This window comes from Rhinoderma darwinii, chromosome 8, assembly GCF_050947455.1.
Source record: "Rhinoderma darwinii isolate aRhiDar2 chromosome 8, aRhiDar2.hap1, whole genome shotgun sequence".
Classification (NCBI taxonomy): Eukaryota; Metazoa; Chordata; class Amphibia; order Anura; family Rhinodermatidae; genus Rhinoderma; species Rhinoderma darwinii.
The window spans coordinates 52,637,030-52,657,826 of record NC_134694.1 but is presented as its reverse complement, the minus strand read 5'-3'; the positions used below and the strand labels follow the sequence as shown (position 1 = coordinate 52,657,826).

Here is a 20,797-nt window from a genome sequence, read left to right as displayed (position 1 = left end):
CCCAGCCAACTTGGAATTATGATGAGAATATTTTTTCTGACAGCAGGACGAACAAATGTTTTTCCAGGAGGAATGTCTCCATCTGGGTTGACGATGATTCAGTCGTTGTGTAGATTGTAAATAAGTGAGATTCGTGTCATCGATGTAGATATTGATAGCAGGTGCCTCCACTCTTCGAAGGATAATTTCACAGCCAGTAACTCAGGGTCCCGAATTGGAGTAGTTGCATTCTGCAGGAGAGAAGCGTTTAGAGAAGAAGCCACAGGATACCGCCTTACCTTTTGGAGTTTCTTTGAAAAAGTGCTCCAGCACCAATGTCAGAAGCGTCAACCTGCAACGAGAACTGGCGAGACATATCAGGATGGTGAGGGACGGAAGCTGAAGTGAAGGCTCACTTGAGGTTGGTGAATGCCGACTCTGCCTTCGGACCCAGACCTTAGCATTCACTCCCTTCTTGGTGAGAGCTGAGATTGGAGCAGTAAGAGACGAGAAGTTTGGGATGAATTGACCATAGACATTTCTGAATGGCACAGAGACCTTGAGGACGTGGCCACTCTGACGGACTTCACTTTCTCCAGATCCATCTGGAGTCCGAGATCAGAAGTTATATAGTCCAGAAAGGGCAAGGATTTTTTTTTTTTAATACACACTTTTCGAGTTTGGCGTAGAGGTTCCCACTTAACCGCAACAGGACTTGGTGAACATGCTTCCGATGCGTCGGCAGATCTGGTGAGTAAATCAAGATGTCGTTCAGACATACAGTAGATTCCGGAAGATGACGTTCACGAATTCCTGGAACACCGCTGGAGCATTATACAGTCCAAAAGTCATCGCAAGATATTCGTAGTGACCGTCTCGGGTGTTGAATGCAGTTTTCCATTAGTCACCTTTGCGGATACAGATCAAGTTCTAAGTCCCGCGTAGATCCAGCTTCGTGAAAATCTTGGCCCCACAAATTATGTCGAAGACCTCCGAGATAAGCGGCAAGGGGTATTTATTCTTGACAGTGATACATGGTTGTCGATACATGGCCGGAGAGATCCATCTTTCTTTTCTACGAAGAAGAATCCGGCTCCAACTGGAGAAGCAGACTTCCTGATAAACCCCATTTCGAGGTTCTTTTTGACATATGCCTACATGGCCTGTGTTTCATGCAAGGAGAGCGGATAAAACCATCCACAAGGAGGTGAAACCCATCCACAAGGAGGTGAAGTTTCAGGGAGCAATTCAATTGGGCAATCGATGGGGAGGAAGGACCTCCGCCTCCTTGCTGAAAACATTCGCAAAACAGGCTTACTGTCGAGGTAGTTCTGAGACTGACTGAGGCATCGGGGACCGGACAGGACGAACCTGAGGCAGGCAGCGGTGAAGTCATAGGGATCACCACTGGAATTCCAGTCGAGGACAGGAGCGTGTTGGCAAAGCCATGGCAGTCCCAGCAGCAGAGGGTTAATAGCTTTTGGCAAGATATAAAAATGTATTCGTTCTGAGTGAAGAACTCCCAATTGCAACTTCAGAACTTTAGTGACGGAAAGAATTGGATCTGGCAGAGGATAACCATTCACTGAAGCGACTGCCAGAGGTTTCTCCTGAGAAATTGTTGGCAAGTGGGGACGGTCTACTAAGGCCGGATTCAGACGAGCGTGTTTGGTCCGTGATCTATACGGTCCATATGTCGGCCGAATTTCCCGGACCGAACACATTGCAGGGAGCCGGGCTCCTAGCCTCATAGTCCTCTATGACGCTGGGTGTCACTGCCTCGCTGCAGGAAAACTGTCCCGTACTGTAATAATGTTTTCAGTACGGGACAGTAGTTCCGTGGAGAGGCAGGGACACCTAGCGTCATAGAGAACTATGATTCTAGGAGCCCGGCTCTCTGCAGTGTGTTTGGTCCAGGAAATGCGGCCGACATACAGACCGTATATCACGGACCGAATACGCTCTTGTGAATACGGCCTAAAGCCTCCTGGATGAAATTTGTAGCCGCTCCAGAATCCAGATAAGCAGGAATAGAGTGTAATTCTTCACCAGTAAAGATTGTAATAGGAAATGATAGTTTGGGAGAGAATTTTGCCGTTGGCGTCGATCCAATTAGGGTAGTCTCTCCTATCAACCCTAGGTGCTGGAATTTCTCGGCTTTTGAGGACATTGTCACACAAAATCACCCTTGTCACCACAGTACAAACATAATCCTGCTGAACGCCTGTGCTGCCGCTCCTGGTCTGAGTTTGTTCACCTGCATAGGCTCTTCAGGGGGAACCACCGAAGGAAGCAATAGGGGTCTCTGGAACTTGGGCGCCAATCTGTAGGACGTTTTTTCCAGACTAACTTCCAGGGCGCGTTCTTGGAACCTCATGTCGATCCGTGTAGCTAGAAGAATTAGGGCATCCAAGGTAGACGGATGATCACAAGCCGCCAGCACATCTTTTATTTGAGGGGTTATTCCTTGCCAAAAGGTTGCCACCAAGGCCTCATTATTCCAGGCAAGCTCTGCTGCCAAAGTACGGAACTGGACGGCGTATTCCCCACCCGTCGATTCCTATTGATGGAGAGTTAGAAGTGAGGCAGCGGCAAAAGACGTTTGGCCCGGTTATTCAAATATAGTACGAAAAGTCTCCAAAAATAATTGCAGGTTTGAAGATTCTGGCCCCTCACGTACCCAGATAGCGTTCGCCCATGCTAAGGCTTTGCCAGAGACGAGGGTGACTATGAAGGCAACCTTGGTCAAATTGGAGGAAAAGGGATGTGCGTGCAACTGGAAGTGGATCCTGAACTGGTTGATAAAGCCTCTACAGGTTTTTGCATCTCAGCGGTTACGAGGTAAATGCATAGAAACAAAACAAATAAGAGGGATACTGTAGGCGCTGCTTGGTTGTAAATGAACAGTTGGTTTATTGCATAAAAGCAATGTAAACCATATGCTACGCGTTTCAACGCCTGACAGGCGTCTTCCTCATACAGTGAAAAAACATGTGTATATATATATATACACAGGCAGGTGAACATTAATAGGGCCAATTCAGACGTGGCAGTAGAAAAAAACTGCCAAAACAAGGAAAGGTCAAAGGTCACAAAGAAACTAGTAATTACATGGTTGGAAAAAAACATTGTGGCAAACGAATGGTCAATACATAACACTGTAACATAACATAAATAAATAATATGATAGATGTGATGCCCATCGATTCCATTTGGTTCATGTTAAAAGAACTCAAACAATTAATATTTTATAAATTGTATAAAACTGTTTTATAAAAAAAACGGGAGTAGAGACCCTAAATGGATGAATAGATAAGATGCAAAAATGAAACATATATCGGAGGTTCCTTACTGTGTATCAGACAAAAAGAGGGAGACCACGCTTGCGGGAGTCATGAATACCGCAGACACGGACCATGGAACGCACTTATAGCTAGCGTTGTATGGACATGTGGGAGTCATGACAACCATTATGGCAATTCGTGAGGGCCAAATGCCAATGGAGCGCATAGTGGAACGCAAACGTAATCAGGACCACACAAAGCAAAGTGCAGAGGGGAGAGGAACGGTAAGTGCAAACTTGTACAGTAATAGACGATTCAAATGTATGCTTTGTAGTAATCGCAATTGTTAATATACTCCGTGGGGAGAGATTTATGTATATATAATATAATGATAACACCATTTCTAATAAATATGAGTAAATGTACATGTCGAGGGGCGATTGGTTGGAAAACAGGATGATAACATAATGATATAATAATAATAATACAGTTACTAAGACAAGGGATATTTTTTAAATGATAAAATAACAAGGGGATAGGGGAAATAGAGTTGCGGAATTAATCTAATGCAGATTCTGTGATGACGTTAAGACCATTTGGATATAAGGTCCCCAACTTATAAAGCCAGAAATTCTCCCTCTGTTTGAATCTGTCGGATAGTTCACACAGTATACTTTCAATGGGAGTGACTGTCAAAACATCAAAGTTCCATTTATGTTCCAGAGCGCAATGTCGGGATACACTATGTTTCGGATAACCATTTTTAACTTTAAACCTATGTTTATTAACCCTATTTCTAAGGGTTTGGTTTGTTCGACCCACATATTGGAGGTTGCATGTGCATTGTAAAAGGTAGACCACATAGCTGCTACCACAATTCAAAAAGCGACAGCGCCTTTTAGATAGGGCATTACTAAACTAGTGATAGAGCCTCATTAAAGAGACTCTGTCACCACATTATAAGTGCCCTATCTCCTACATAAGGAGATCGGCGCTGTAATGTAGGTGACAGCAGTGCTTTTTATTTAAAAAAACACGATATTTTTTCACAAAGTTAGGAGCAATTTAAGTTTATGCTAATGAGCTTTCTTAATGCCCAAGTGGGCGTACTTTTACTTTCGACCAAGTGGGCGTTGTACAGAGGAGTGCATGACGCTGACCAATCCGCATCATGCACTCCTCTCCATTCATTTACACTGCACTAGCGATATAGATATATCGCTATGTGCAGCCTCATACACAAGCCCTAACATTACTAGTGTCCTGATAATGAATACACATGACCATCCAGCCTGGACGTCATGTGTACTCAGAATCCTGACACTTCTGACTCTTTTTTGTGAGATTCCAGCAACGGATACGAAATCTCGCGAGATCTCGGAGCTAAACGAGATTTAGTTTCACTTGCCGGAATATCTCAAAAAAAGATTCAGAAGTGTCAGGATTCTGAGTACACATGACGTCCAGGCTGGATGGTCATGTGTATTCATTATCAGGACACTGTAGTAATGTTAGGGCTTGTGTATGTAGCTGCACATAGTTATATAACTATATCGCTAGTGCAGTGTAAATGAATGGAGAGGAGTGCATGATGCTGATTGGTCAGCGTCATGCACTCCTCTGTACAACGCCCACTTGGTCGAAAGTAAAAGTACGCCCACTTGGGCATTAAGAAAGCTCATTAGCATAAACTTAAATCGCTCCTAACTTTGTGAAAAAATATTGTTTTTTTAAATAAAAAGCATTACTGTCACCTACATTACAGCGCCCATCTCCTTATGTAGGAGATAGGGCACTTATAATGTGGTGACAGAGTCTCTTTAAGGCAGCTGTCTAGTTTAGAAAACCTATTTTCAAATAAACTATTAAAAAAAGCACTTCAGTGAATTATATTTCATGATAACCCCCCCCCCCCCCCACTCCTCCCCATTTCAACATGTGGAGAAAATAAGTGTAATACAATATAGTGTATTGCCTTACTTAGTTCTCCATTTTAACCGGAGCCGCTCATGTGATCTTCATTCTGACTTTCTGAATGCTACCGCGTGTGGTGTAGAAACTAGAAGTCAGTGTCGCAATGCTGACACTCACACTAGAGGCATTGAGAAGTCTGACCTCCGGTTCCTACAGTAGACGCAGTAGGATTTGGAGAGTCACTATGAGGATCATGTAACTCCCATACGGTCTGGAACATAGCGGCTACGGTTGAAAGAGAACCGGGTAAGTCAATACACATTTCTACACGTTAAGACAAGGGGGAAGGGTCAATTTTTATTTTTTTTACTTTTGTGCCTCTTGAAGAAATTTGAAGTTAATAGATAACAAACTCATCTTTTAGACTGTGCGAGAGTGGCTACAAAGGGCATCCCTTGTACTGGAGGACCTGGCACATCCATGCTTATCTGTGTATGTGCCATTCACCTATCATAATAGACTGTGAAGGCGATTGCGGAGTTCAAATGCGGCGGAATATTTATAGCGGACTTGACCCTGTGCATGGAGATAAATATCTGCAGCATGTCTTGAAAACCGTGCATTTTTTTCCTGCCAAGTAGGAATAGGGTTTTGAAAACCCCATTCAAAGGCCTAGTTCACACTGAGTATTTTGGAGGCAAAAAAAAAAAATCGCCCTCAAAACTCCTTCAGGAGTTTTTTTACTTTTACTTCAGGAGTTTTACGCTTTTATTGCCTCACATTGATTTCAATGGGAGGTCAGAGGCGGAACCGCGGCAAGAAAGGACACGCCGCTTTTTTTTCCACGCGAGCGGATGAAAGTCGCCCGCAGGTAAAAAAAAAAAACGCCTCTGTCTCTCATTCAATATATGGGAGGCGATTTCGGTTTCCGCATCAAAATCAGCGCCAAAAAACTGGGCCAAATATATCGTACTTTAACTTGTTCTGGTTTTCTGATGCGGAATATGCAACAAATCTACCATGCCTCACTGTGGCCTTAGAATTTTAGATAAACCTAATATGTGTATGTGATTTGCTAATTTTGTTTGTTTAACCCCTTCACGAATGCCATATGACTATATACGTTCCAACTGCTGATGCCTCGTGCAGTTGTCACATATATAAACGGCAGCCTGTAACGGGGTTTAATGAGTGAAGTGCTGCTTCAGTGTGAGTTGCACTCATGTCCGCCGGGGCTTTAAGAGCCCCGAAATACACCTCCCACTGTAGATCGCTCTACACACAACCCCTGAAAAACCCCCTGTAGATAGCACCACATAAGCTCCCTCTAGGAGCGGAATCCCTGGCCATCGCTCTGGCCACGTATTCCCCTCCTAGAGGGAGCCCCCGACGTCTCAAGATCCCCGCTGTAAATAGTGCCACCCCCCCTATGGATAGAAACCCCCTGCTGCAGATGTCATCGAACCATCCTTTCCCCTTTACATAGCACCACCTAAACTCCTACTAGAGAGAGCTCCTGACATCATTGTCCACTGTCATGGGCTCTCTCTAGGAGTGGAATCCCTGGTAGACACTGACCGGGGATTCCGCTACTGAAGAAGCCCTTGGTGTCACTATCATCCATATATGGACAGTGACGTCAGGGGCTCTCTCTAAGAGCTGAATCCCCTGCCGACATTCTGACCGGGGATTCCGCTAGTGGAAAAGCCCCTGGCATCACTATGATGTCAGGGCTTTCTCTAGGAGCGGACGGAATCCCTGGCCGACATTCTGACAGGGGATTCCGCTACTGGAATACCCCCTGGCGTCACTATCAATATATGGAAAGTGACGTCATGGGCTACACCTGGAGCGGAATCTCCGGCCACAGCACTGCCGCCGCTCAGGCAGGGGATTCCGCTTTTAGAGTTAGCCCCTGACGTCACTGTCCATATATGGACAAAGACATCAGGGACTCCCTCTAGGGATTCCGCTCCTACAGGGAGCTACAGTGGTGCTATCTAGAGGAAGGGAGTGCTATTTACAGGGGGGCTGCTACTATCTACAGGGGGAGTGGCACTATCTACAGGGGAAGTGGCGCTATCTGCAGAGGGATGGTGCTATCTACAGGGGGTGCCAAATACAGGGCGTGTGGCACTATCTACATGGGCACCATGGCATTATATGGGCAATATTTACAGTGGGAACTGTAGCACTATTTACAGTGGGATTGTGTCACTATCTACATGGGCACTGTGGTGTTTTCAGGTGGCTGGGATAAAAAAAAAAACCCTAACAAATAAATTCATAATTTTTTTTAACGTCCATGGCAACTGGCGGTGAACGATCAGACAGCCGAGAAATGGATTTAAATTTTGAGACACATTGATGCAAAACAGCCATGAAAAACTGACAGTTGATCCGTTGGTAACTGCTTTTATTTACGTTGTGTGAATATAGCCCTACAGCACTCTTCACTCTCCACTCACTGTTGCTCACAAAAGGATTAATATAGTTTATTTAAAATAAAATTGTGTTTATTGTATTTATTTTTTTTCCTCAGTGGCTTTATTTTCTTAAAATCCTTTTAGCACTCAGCCTAGTTTGGGCTTTAAGGCTCAAAGACCATTTTTCCAATCTGACATATTTTACTTTATGTGGTAATAACTTCGGAATGCTTAAAGTTATCCAAGTGATTCTGAAATTGTTTTCTCGTGAGACATTGGGCTTTGCGTTAGTGGTAAAATTTGGTCGATATATTCAGTGTTTATTTGTGAAAAATAGCAAAATTTAGCGAAAATGTAAAAAAATAATTATATTTTTCTGAATTTAAATGCATCTGCTTGTAAGACAGAGGGTTATATCACCAAAAATAGTTACTAGTCTACATTTCCCATATGTCTACTATATGTTGGCATCATTTTTTGAACATTCTAGAAACTAGACCCCTCAAAGTATTCAAAACAGCATTTAGAAAGTTTATTAACCCTTTAGGTGTTTCACAGGAATTTAAGTAGAAGTGAAAAATCCTTTTCATTCCATTTGTTTCTGTTCCACAGAAGGTTTTGCCTGAGAAACGCAACTCAATACTTATTGCCCAGATTCTGCAGTTTTGAGAAATATCCCACATGTGGCCCTAGTGCGGTAATGGATTGAAGCACTGATCTCAGAAGCAAAGGATTTTGAGGCCCCTTTTTTACTAGGCACCATGTCCGGTTTGAGAGGTCTTGTGGTGCCAAAAAAGTGGAAACCCCCCAAAAGTGACCCTATTTGGCAACCTACACCCCTCAAGGAACTTAATCGAGGGGTATAGTGGGAATTTAGATCCACAGGTTTTTTTGTTGCATTTTGTGGAATTAGGCTGTGCAATCGAAAATCACATTTTTCCAATAAAAGGTGCGAATTCTTAATTTTGACAAGGCATAAAGGAGAAAAAGCCCCCCAACATTTGTAAAGCAATTTCTCCCGATTAGGGCAATACTACACATGTGGTCATAAACTGCTGGTTGGACAAACGGCAGGGCTCAGAAAGGCAGCTGCACTATTTGGCATGTAGATTTTGCTGGATTGGTTTCTGGGCGCCATGTCGCATTTGCAGAGCTTCTGAGGTACCAGTACATTGGAAACCCCTTAAAAATTACCCCATTTTGGAAACTAGACCCCTTGAGGAATTCATTGTAGTTTTCATGGTGTGCATGCGACTTTTGATCAGTTTTTATTCTATTTTTAGGAGGTGTGGTGACTAAAAAATATCAATTCTACTATTGTTTTTTTTTTTACAGTGTTCACGGTGCACTATAAATGATATATTCATTTTATTCTGTGGGTCGATACCATTACGGTGATACGATATGTTTATAGTTTTTTTTAGGTCTTATGGCGTTTGCACAATAAAATACTTTTTAGAAAAAATAAATGGACTTTTTGTGTTACCTTATTCTAATAGCCATATCCTTTTTATTTTTCCATCAAGAAAGCCGTGTGAGGACTTATTTGCATAACGAACTGCAGTTTCGATCAGTACCATTTTTAGGTACATACAACTTTTTGATCTCTTTTTATTCCATTTTTTGGGAGGTGAAGTGACCAAAAAATTGTGATTCTGGTATGGTTTATTATTATTTTCTTTTATGGCGCTCACCGTGCAGGATAGATAATTAAATACTTTTGTAGTACAGGCCGTTACGGACGCGGCAATACCAATTATGTATAGTTTGTTTATTTATTCTTATTAATAATAAAAAGGACTGATCAGAGAAAAAGGGGGATTTTTACTTTTAAAACGTATTTTTACACAACTTTTTTTTACTTTATTACTTTGTCCCACTAGGGGACTTGAGGGCAGGAGGCCCTGATCGCTATTCTCATACACTGGACTTAGTCAGGACCCACTAGGCTTCTGTAGATGGTATAGCCGGACGCCATTATTAGGCCTCCGGTTGCCAAAGCAACCATCGCCGCCCGCTATCATGTAGCGGGCCGTCGATGGTAGTTTAACCCCTAAGAAGCCAGGATCGCTATTGAATGCGGATTCTAAGGGGTTAATCAGTGGGGACACAGCGATCGGTCCCTGCTGAAGGAGCTGCGGCAACTGCTGTACGAGACAGCGGTTGTCATAGCTCCTGTATGTGCTGGGAGGACGGCCGAAATGGCCGTTCCTCCCGCGACGTACTATTCCGTCACGGAGCGCGAACAATGCACTTTGCACGATGGAATAGTACATCGCTGAGCACAAAGGGGTTAAAAGTTTAGACCCTATTTAGTGTGCCAATAATAGAGGACATCTGGAAGGAGGCAAATACTTTTTACATCAAAGTACACAATCAAAGAAAAATTGATTCATACTTAAAGAGGCTCTGTCACCAGATTTTGCAACCCCTATCTGCTATTGCAGCAGATAGGCACTGCAATGTAGATTACAGTAACGTTTTTATTTTTAAAAAACGAGCATTTTTGGCCAAGTTATGACCATTTTTGTAGTTATGCAAATGAGGCTTGCAAAAGTCCAAGTGGGTGTGTTTAAAAGTAAAAGTCCAAGTGGGCGTGTATTATGTGCGTACATCGGGGCGTTTTTAATACTTTCACTAGCTGGGCGCTCTGAAGAGAAGTAACATCCTCTTCTCTTCAGAACGCCCAGCTTCTGACAGTGCAGATCTGTGACGTCACTCACAGGTCCTGCATCGTGACGCCCACATCGGCACCAGAGGCTACAGTTGATTCTGCAGCAGCATCAGCGTTTGCAGGTAAGTCGATCTTACGGCCTTACAGTTTTTTTTCTGAAGATGAGTAATGGCGGCAGCACAGTGTATGATAGATATACCGATGAGAAAATAGGTAATAATTGCTCGATATGCTAAATGTGTTTACAAGCTGAAAGAGAAGCGATGGAATTCTCCTCACCAAAGCTACACTGCAAAAGTCATCTCAGCGCAATCCGTTAATTTACACCTTTTAACTTATGTCTGTCTCCTATTAACCCCTTTAGGACCTGGCCAATTTTGACCTTGAGGATAAGAAAAAAAAAATTATTTTGCATCTGTGCATTCCGACGGTATGCGGGATGAGCTGTACTTTGTGGCATTTTGTATTAGCATTTAGTTGGTATTTTTATTTTGGCAAAAATGCAGAAAAGAAGCAATTTCGGAAAACAATTTTTTTTTTTTTTTTTTTTTTAAGCCAGTCATCAAAAATTATTTTCTAAATTCATTTTAGAGGGCATTACAGTCTTGAGGGTACTAAATATGCCTATATTATTTGGTGTCTTGGGACTTAAATTTAATAAAGTTTTATTGTAAAAATGCTTTTTTGTTTTAACATTATTATTTTATTTTATTTTTTGCTTTTTTTAATTCCATTTTAAAATCTCCTATTTTAAATTTTTTCCCTCCAAATTTCTATTCGCTAGTACATTATGCTGTGTACTAATAGTAAATAGGCAGTTGTTAGGGCATACAAAAGTATGCCATAACAACAGAGAATACGGTGAGACATCCCTGGGGGAATTTCAATAGGCTTTCTGCCTATACAAGATACATTTCTGGGATGCGATCAAAGGAAATTTAGTCACTCCCTTAAAGGCTATGTACACCTTTTGAAAGGGATTTTTTTTTTTATGAAAAGGTCATTCTGTGTGTTTTGGTGCAACTTCATAATAAGTTTTTTTTATTAAAAATTATTTTTATTTTTGAGATACAGCTGCTCTGTATTCTGTATCTTACGCTGAATCCTGTACCCATCAGGTCCGCTGGATACACAGGATCCACCTGTTATCCATCACATCTAAGTTCATAATTATGCAGAATACGGAGCAGCAGTATCTCAAAAACAAAAAATAATTTTTAATAAAAACTAATTACATGGTTTCACCAAACACACTGACCTTTTTATAAAAAAAAAAAAAAACCCTTTCAAAGGTTTACATAGCCTTAAATATACCCTGATCAGCATTGACCGCTGCATAAAAAGAAATATACGACGAAGATCAGAGGTTTCTCTGATCTTTGCCATTAGAGTTGGGGCTGAGGCTGTATATATGTTGCTTCCCTGATCCTAAACGCACGTGAGCATCCTCGTTTTGGTTCAGCTACTGCCTGTCGCTCTTCACTATCCTCCTTCTTTAGTCGACAGGCAGATAAATATATCAATCATTACTTTAATGGGGTTGTCTGGTTTAGAAAACCCATTTTCAAATATCATATTAGGGATTTCTTAGTTAATAAATGGGGTCAGGGTCACTTGTTCAGGATTCTTATCTGTAAGCGGAAGTACAGAGCGGTTACAAAAAGCATCTTCCTTGTGTATCACACAATTTACAGCTGATCGCTAGGGGTCCCTGCAGCAGGACATGTGATGTGCTTAACTTTGGTTAACTCTTCTAACGAAAAATGGTTGGCCAAAGTGACCAGGGAGACATGCTGCACACATGATAACATATGGGGACGAGCGACCGGAGTAATGACCGCTCGTTCCCATCCATAGGTCCGTGTGACAGGAGCAAACGTGCGCCGTTTAACGAGGTCTCGTTGATCGGCACTCGCTGCACCGGCCAGTGTAATAGTGCCTTTAATTTTAAAAAAAAGATTAAAAACAGGTTTCTTTGAGATTCTACACATAGAATGCTTATTGAAGATATACCAGGCCTTTTGTTTCTAAATGGACTTGGATAATGGGTGGCATCGTTGCCAATAGGAACCTATGAAAGTTCAGTTGTTTTTTCAATGCGGTTTAGAAAAATTCTAGTCACTATGGGCCAGCACGCCCATTTTTTATATGCGGCTTAATTTTTGAAACATGATGTATGTAACATTTATAAATATACAGTGCAGTCTGATGGTCTTTCAGAGCAACAGTTCTGAAACTAGGATGAAAGAAATAAATATACCATCCTATGGTGGAGTATAGTTCTAGGAAAAAAAAAAAACTAGAAATATTTTATGACCATTTACATGCTACTGGTGTTGTATTTGTTTACTACAATGTCACAGCAGGTTTATTAAGAAATGTGTCACAGGCGGTATACAAGGGCATGTGATAGGTGGCTTTTATGCTGTGGTAAACATGACATTCCTGAAGTGAATATCAGTGCTGTCAACTGTAGTTTATACGAGGAGCACTAATATGACTTTCTAAGTACAGAAGAAGAAAAAAATACTTTATTTTATTGTAAAGTATTTAATTATCCATTAGTTTGTTTTTACTCAGATGATGGATCCATACAGAATGGAAATGGTGTTCTCACAAACCGTGACCAGCCTCTTCCTTTGCAACGAAAAAAACTGATGCCTCGAGCAGATACAACAAGTTCTACCGAAGACTGCCCTGAAGTGGACGTTGCAAAAATGGTTTCAATGATGCAGGAGAAAGGGGTAAAAACCAACGCAAATCACATAAATGGAGATTTGCCTATATACTCCGTGCCAAGTAAAGCATCTCCTGCGTATTCCAAAAGGCCTTTAGTCCGTCCCAGAGAAGGTTCGATAATCTCCATTATTCACTGCAGACTCTTTGGGTAAAGTTGTGCTCAGTTTCTGAACTCTCTTCAAATGCTTAAATCCATAGGTGAGTTTGATAACCTCAGTAAAGTCCGTTTACCAGTAGAAAGGCCAGTTATTTCCCGTCCTCCAGTAAGACCACCTGACCCACCATGTAGAGCGGCCTTGATACCCAAAATGGAGTCTAGGACAGATGCCAGCTCTAGTGTCAAAGAGGATTATCCATCATCAGTGTGAGTAATAATGGCATTATACAAGCTACATCTTTTAAGTTAATTACTGTACATCACAAAATTAGGTGTGATAGAAATTTATTTTACTTCACAGTGTGGCCTCCCGTACCAAATTCTTTGAGAAGGCATCGAGGCCAAGGGAAAGGTAATGCATATATACATTGTTAATCTTTTTGTTTCCACTTTGTGTCCTTGTTTTAAAAGATGAGCGCTATGAAACATAAGATTTAAGTATGTTTTACCTATGTGTCAGAAGTCCACAGGCGTGCCAAACTTTTTCCTGGAACAGTGGCCACCTTGTCAGATTAGACCAGTCCCAAGGGCCATAATGCCTGATTGGTAGAGGTTCCACTTCTGGGACTTGAGATCTATCGGAAGATTAGGGGTCCCCTGTTTCCATGTTTGGTGCTCCAAAAAAGAGAAGATGAGATGGCCACATACAGTGCATTCGGAAAGTCTTTAGACCCTTTAAATTTTTAACATTCTGTTATGTTGAGGCCTTGGGGAAAAACGTTAATTTTTTTTATTTTAGCACATCATTCTGCACTCAATACCCCATAATGACAAAGTGAAAACAGAATGTTTATAATCTTTGCTAAGTAATTGAAACGGAAAAAACTAAAATATTGCATTGACTTAAGTATTCAGACCCTTTACGTTGTACTTAGTTGAAGCACCTTTGGCAGCAATAACAGCCTCCAGTCTTCTTGGCTATGATGCCACAGTGTTTGCACTCCTGGAATTGGGGATTTTCTTCCATTCTTCTCCGCAGGTCCTCTCAAGTTTTGTCAGCTTGGATGGGGACAGTCGGTGCACATCCATTTTCAGGTCTCTCCAGAGATGTTCGATTAGGTTCAAGTCAGGGTTCTGGCTGGGCCACTCAAGGACGTTCACAGAGTTGTCCCTAAGCCACTCCCATGTTGTCCCAGTGTCATTGTCTTGTTGGAAGGTGAACCTTCCGCCTAGTCCGAGGTCTAGAGTAGTCTGGATCAGGTTTTCATTAAGAATATCTCTGTACTTAGATCCATTCATCTTTCCCTCAACCCTGACCAGTCTTCCTGTCCCAGCCACTGAAAAACACCCCCAAAGCAGGATGCTGCCATTTCCATGCTGTAGGGATGATATTGGGCAGGTGATGAGCAGTGCCTGGTTTCCTCCAGATGTGATTTTGAACTTTTTTATCAGACCTCAGAATCTTGTTTCTCACAGTATTAGAGTCCTTTAGGTGCTTTTTTGCAAACTCTAGGTGGGCTTTTACGTGTCTTTTTCTGAGGAGAGGCTTCTTTCTGGCCACTCTGCCATAAAGTCCGGATTGGTGGAGTGCTGCAGCGATGGTTGACCTGGAAGTTTCTCCCATTTGCACACAGAATCTTTGAAGCTCAGCCAGAGGGACCATTTGGTTCTTGGTCACCTCTCTTACTACAGCCCTTCTTCCCCGATTACTTAATTTGGTGGGGCTGCCAGCTCTATGAAGAGTCCTAGTTGTTCCAAACGTTTGTCATTTAAGAATTATGGAGGTGAATGTGCTCTTGGGAACATTCAGTGCAGAAGGAATTTTTGTATACCCTTCTCCAGATCTGTGCCTCCACACAATCCTGTATCTGAGCCCTACAGGCAGATCTTTCCTCCTCATGACTTTGTTTTTGCTCTGATAGTCATTGTCAGCTGTGAGACCGTATATAGACAGGGGTGTGTCTTTCCAAATCATGCCCAAACAAATGAATTTACCACAGGTGGACTTCAATCAAGGTGTAGAAACATTTCAAAGATGATCTAGAGAAATGGGAGGCCCTCAGAGCTAAATTTCAAGTGCCAAAGTAAAGGGTCTGAATAACAAATAGAAACTGGGGAGGGAACCTCCAGCTCACCTTACACACTCCAGTGTGATGTGGATTGTGGATTGCACTCGGATCCTCGTGTCGGCACACGGCAGGCTAGCAAGAAAGGAAGAAAGTAGGATCCAGCGCTGGGTGGAATTAAAATGGATTTTCTGTTCCAAGTTTATTGGATTGGATTAAAAGGAAGTCCAGTTGTATGTGGTCCTGGGTGTGTGAGAAGTGGAGGTAAGTGTCCTCGGGGCCTACGCGTTTCGGACGACTGCCGCGTCCTTAAACTTGGCTGTAGTCCAATCCAATAAACTTGGAACAGAAAATCCATTTTAATTCCACCCAGCGCTGGATCCTACTTTCTTCCTTTTAAAGGGTCTGAATACTTACGTCCATGCGAAATTTGTGTTTTTAATTTCGAATATATTTGCAAAAATTTCTAAAATTCTGTTTTCACTTTGTCATTATGGGATGATGGGGAAAATGTTAATTTTTTTTTATTTTGGCACAAGGCGTCAACAGAAAATGTTAACAGTGAAAGGGTCTGAAGACTTTCCGAATGCACTGTAAGCCACTGCACAGACTACATAATGATATCTTATTGTAGTCCGTGCAGAATAGTTGCTGCATGTACAATGTACCAGATTGACAGGAGAGCAAACAACTCTGTAGGCTGCTTCATTAGTAAGTACGCTATTTTATACTATTACTGCTGTTAAGTTAGGAGGTCCTGTCCTGCAATACACAGACAACCGATTGAAGTGAATGGGAACTGTGCAATACTTTCCCCTGCGGTGGCTCTGCAGGAAAATTAAACGCTTACTGACTGGTTCACTACCGATAACATCTAATCACTGGGGTTAACCTCAGTGGGTCACTTTGTGATAAACTTATTGTGCAGAGACCCTTCTAGCAAGTAGGGATTGTCCAAAGCGGAATTTTACATCAGGTTACACTAAATTGTTCTGCTGTGACTTCTGGTATTACTTTTATTAACATTTTGTTTCTTCATTTCCCACACAGTCCTCCATCACCTCCCCAACGTATTCTCACAGAAGAAAGCTGAGTCTTTGAGGTATACATTTTTTTATTAAGTCTCTCTTTTTGTTTGGCTGCCCCGGGTATAGGGACATATTGAACATGCATATTTCAAGAGGCTGCAGAAAGATCGTTTTACTTGTTTGACATTGTTACATTTCCAAAGACAGTAACTTTCAGTTCTTCTGTGTACGTTTACATAGATACTAATGTGCAGTTCTCCTGTGTATATTCGCGTAGACACTAATGTACAGTGCTTCTGTGTATATTCACGAGGACACTAATATACAGTAAAATTTTAAAACGGTGTATATGGGAAGTGACTGGGAACTGTGCAATACTTCTGTATTTGTTTACGTGGATACTAATGTACAGTGATTCTTTGTATATTCACGTGGAGTGCTACTGTATATATTCACGAGGACACTTAGGCTTCATTCATGTGCCATCAGTGCGCTTTACGTTCCTCACCAGTGTACTTTGCGTGTGGCATCCGTTTTTCACATCCGGGATTCTCCTCTGCAAGCACATCCTGTTTGTGTTTTTTATTTCTCTGCATTTCTTTAGCAACTGATGGGTGAAACATAGGCAACACACGGATGTCGTCCGTGTGCTGTCTGTGTCTTTCAAGCACCGATAGACCTCAATGGGTGACAAGGTATGCAAAAACTGACCAATTTAGTATATGCAATGAGTTTCACGCAAAGCACACTCGCTGCGTGAAAAATCATGCATGCCCTATTAACCTACATGGGTCCGTGTGCTGTCAGTTATTTCAACGGACAGCACACTGATGCGGAACACTCTTGTCTGAATGAGCCCTAAATGTACAGTGCTTCTGTATAAATTCAAAAGGACACTAATGTACAGTGCTCCTGTATATATTTAGATAGATACTAATATCCAGTTCACCTGTGTTTATTCACGTGGACACCAATGTACAATAGACGGTGTATATAATAACATAGACACTATAATACTATATACTGTAGTCTTATGTTTACGTAGACACTAACGTATAGTACGGTCTTCATTTTTTGCCTGCAGAGCCAGTACATCATAACTTTGCAGTGTTATCTGTCTAGGTATGGTGCTAGAGCCCTTTTATTCATAAAAATCAGGAATTGTAATCTCAACCTACCTGAATTTAAAAAAGGGCACACGGGTCCACTGTAATGCATTGTGTAAGCTTCTACTTGCTGGTAGATTTAATCCGCTCAGAAGAAGTAATATTTCAGCTCTCTCATTGATTATGGGAATTTTGGGCCTGAAGAATGGGTAGTACCGATGTAAAATATGTGAAGAATACCATTGAATAGAACAAGGTACTCTTCATGTCATACTCACAAAGCAGTAGGCCAAACACGTTTTAAAGTGTCGATTTATACTTCTGTTTTTATTTTTAGTGTATTGATCTTAACCCCTTAATAACTAGGTCATTTTGTGCGTTATTGACCAAGGATTATTTTTTGTTGTCTCACGGTCGCATTCCAAGAGTCGTAAAAAAAAAAATATTCCATCGACCTAGCCGTATAAGGGCTTGTTTTTCTCGGGATGAGTTGTATTTTTCATTTGCACCATTTTTGGATGCATATAATATCTAACTTTTATTAACTTTATATTAGGAGAGTATTGAAAATAAGCAGCAATTCCAGCATTGATTTTCACGTTCTAAATTTACGCCGTTTACTATGCAGCGTAAATAACATGTTACCTTTATTCTATGGGTCAGCACGATTACGGGGATACCCAGAAGAAATGGGGACATAGATATACTCAAAAAAAAACACAGAAAAGGCCATACTTACTAAATGGGTTGGTAGACACCAGTTCCCACCAGGACGCATGCAGTCACAAAGCTCAACATTGACACCGCAATTTTTCCTAGATTAGCATTTATTTATTATTCTTCAGTAAGTCCCAAGATGAAAGGTATCTCATTCTTTTATGGTGCCCTCACTAATTGTGATAAGGATGTTAAGTTCAAATATGTTTTGGATTGTGAGCGGAACCTTGGGGGGGGGGGGGTACGACGTGGAGGACTGGTTAACAATATAATCGGACTAAACATGTTTCAAAAGGAGTACACCACTGGGAATTAGCACATAAATTACTGCTCAGATGGCAACTCCTACCCGGATCTCAAGGGTTAATCCAGTTTATTCAGATTTATGCTGGAGAGGTTGCGGCCTCTGATGTACGTACCTACAGGTTTGGTGGCAGCGTCCTGTCCTGAAGCCATTTTGGTCCACTGTTTTTGACGCCCTCAACAGGCTCCTGTTGACCAATATTTCTATGTCGCTAGATTTGGCATTGTGCTTTCTTCATGTGAATAAAATACCCCCTCATGCCTAGACTGTAGGATCGCACTTCATATTAGCTGCCAGGAGCGCAATTGCTAAATCTTGGAAAAGTTCCACAGCTCCTTCTCCCTTGGAGATTTGGGCTTCTGTTAATATTACACACAAAATGGAGTCATGGTATGCAGCCTACCCTTCAACTCAAGGGAAAGTTCCGAAAAGTTGGGCCTCTTGGGATCCAGAGTTCCTATGATGTGAGCCTCTTACACGCCTTGAGTAGTCTGAATACATGATAGGTGTGCCCTTACCCGGGAACGGAGGAGTGTTGTTGTACACGGCTGCATAAACCTCATAGTACACAGGGTGTTTAACAGATCTATATTAGTTTGTGCTGCTCACTTCAGTGATTTGTTCATAGTTTCTCTTATTTTTAGTTTGTTTATTGCAACCAATGTAACCTGTCTCCATGGTGCCAGAGTTCGGCATGTGGCGGAACAGGTGGATAAATTACTAGGAGGGGCTGGTGATGATCCAGCTGTCGTGGTGCATGTGGGAACCAACGACAGAATAAATGGTAGGTGGAGGAGCCTTAAGAATAATTTTAAAGAACTAGGCTACAAGCTGAAGGGAAGGACCTCCAAGGTTGTATTCTCAGTAGTACTGCCTGTGCCATGTGCATCACAGGAAAGACAGCGGGAGCTCAGGCAGTGAAATGCATGGCTTAAGTCTTGGTGTAGAGGAGAAGGCTTTGGGGTCCTAGAGCACAGGGCTGACTTTTCATTGGGGTACAAACTGTATTCTGCAGAAAATTTTCACCTAAATGCAATGGGGTCTCTCGTGCTAGGGGAGGGAATTCTAGCTGGGGTGGCGGATTATTTAAACTAGGGCTGAGGAGGGAGGTCAATGTAGAAAATAAAAGGGTAGTTAGGTTAGAGAGGGGTTAGACTAAATTGGTGGGGGGAGAAATAGACTGCGGGGAGAGGACTAGACAACAGGATAAGGAGATCCTTTTGTTACAAAACCGCAATGAAAACAAAAATACCCAAATAATGTCAAATAATCACATTTCTGATACTGAAAGTGAAAAATTGAAAGGCAAGTTAAAGTGTATGTTCACAAATGCCACAAGTCTAGCAAGCAAAATTGGGGAGCTAGAGGCCTTGGTACTGGAGGAACATATAGATATACAGTGGAGGAAATAAGTATTTGATCCCTTGCTGATTTTGTAAGTTTGCCCACTGTCAAAGACATGAACAGTCTAGAATTTTTAGGCTAGGTTAATTTTACCAGTGAGAGATAGATTATATTAAAAAAAAGTCACATTGTCAAAATTATATATATTTATTTGCATTGTGCACAGAGAAATAAGTATTTGATCCCCTACCAACCATTAAGAGTTCAGCCTCCTCCAGACCAGTTACACGCTCCAAATCAACTTGGTGCCTGCATTAAAGCCAGCTGTCTTAAATGGTCACCTGTATAAAAGACTCCTGTCCACAGACTCAATGAATCAGTCTGACTCTAACCTCTACAACATGGGCAAGACCAAAGAGCTTTCTAAGGATGTCAGGGACAAGATCATAGACCTGCACAAGGCTGGAATGGGCTACAAAACCATAAGTAAGACGCTGGCTAAGAAGGAGACAACTGTTGGTGCAATAGTAAGAAAATGGAAGACATACAAAATGACTGTCAATCGACATCGATCTGGGGCTCCATGCAAAATCTCACCTCGTGGGGTATCCTTGTTCCTGAGGAAGGTGAGAGCTCAGCCGAAAACTACACGGGGGGAACTTGTTAATGATCTCAAGGCAGCTGGGACCACAGTCACGAAGAAAACCATTGGTAACACATTACGCCGTAATGGATTAAAATCCTGCAGTGCCCGCAAGGTCCCCCTGCTCAAGAAGGCACATGTACAGGCCCGTCTGAAGTTTGCAAATGAACATCTGGATGATTCTGAGAGTGATTGGGAGAAGGTGCTGTGGTCAGATGAGACTAAAATTTAGCTCTTTGGCATTAACTCAACTCGCCGTTTTTGAAGGAAGAGAAATGCTGCCTATGACCCAAAGAACACCGTCCCCACTGTCAAGCATGGAGGTGGAAACATTATGTTTTGGGGGTGTTTCTCTGCTAAGGGCACAGGACTACTTCACCGCATCAATGGGAGAATGGATGGAGCCATGTACTGTCAAATCCTGAGCGACAACCTCCTTCCCTCCACCAGGACATTAAAAATGGCTCGTGGCTGGG

At 42.0% G+C, this 20,797-nt stretch overlaps 1 protein-coding gene across 6 annotated transcripts in view; it reads left to right on the top strand.

Moving 5' to 3' along the window:
* OPHN1 (oligophrenin 1) overlaps positions 1-20,797 on the top strand; it is a 268,324-nt gene that overhangs the window by 235,396 nt on the left and 12,131 nt on the right. For 5 of the 6 annotated variants that reach the window (XM_075835642.1, XM_075835640.1, XM_075835644.1 and 2 more), the window contains 4 exons: positions 12,843-13,127; positions 13,215-13,380; positions 13,475-13,525; positions 16,230-16,281. In XM_075835642.1, coding sequence (XP_075691757.1) covers positions 12,843-13,127; positions 13,215-13,380; positions 13,475-13,525; positions 16,230-16,272 — 545 coding nt within the window. In that variant the 3' untranslated portion in view covers positions 16,273-16,281. The remainder of the gene's footprint in view (positions 1-12,842; positions 13,128-13,214; positions 13,381-13,474; positions 13,526-16,229; positions 16,282-20,797) is intronic. The other variant, XM_075835641.1, reaches the window with a different exon arrangement.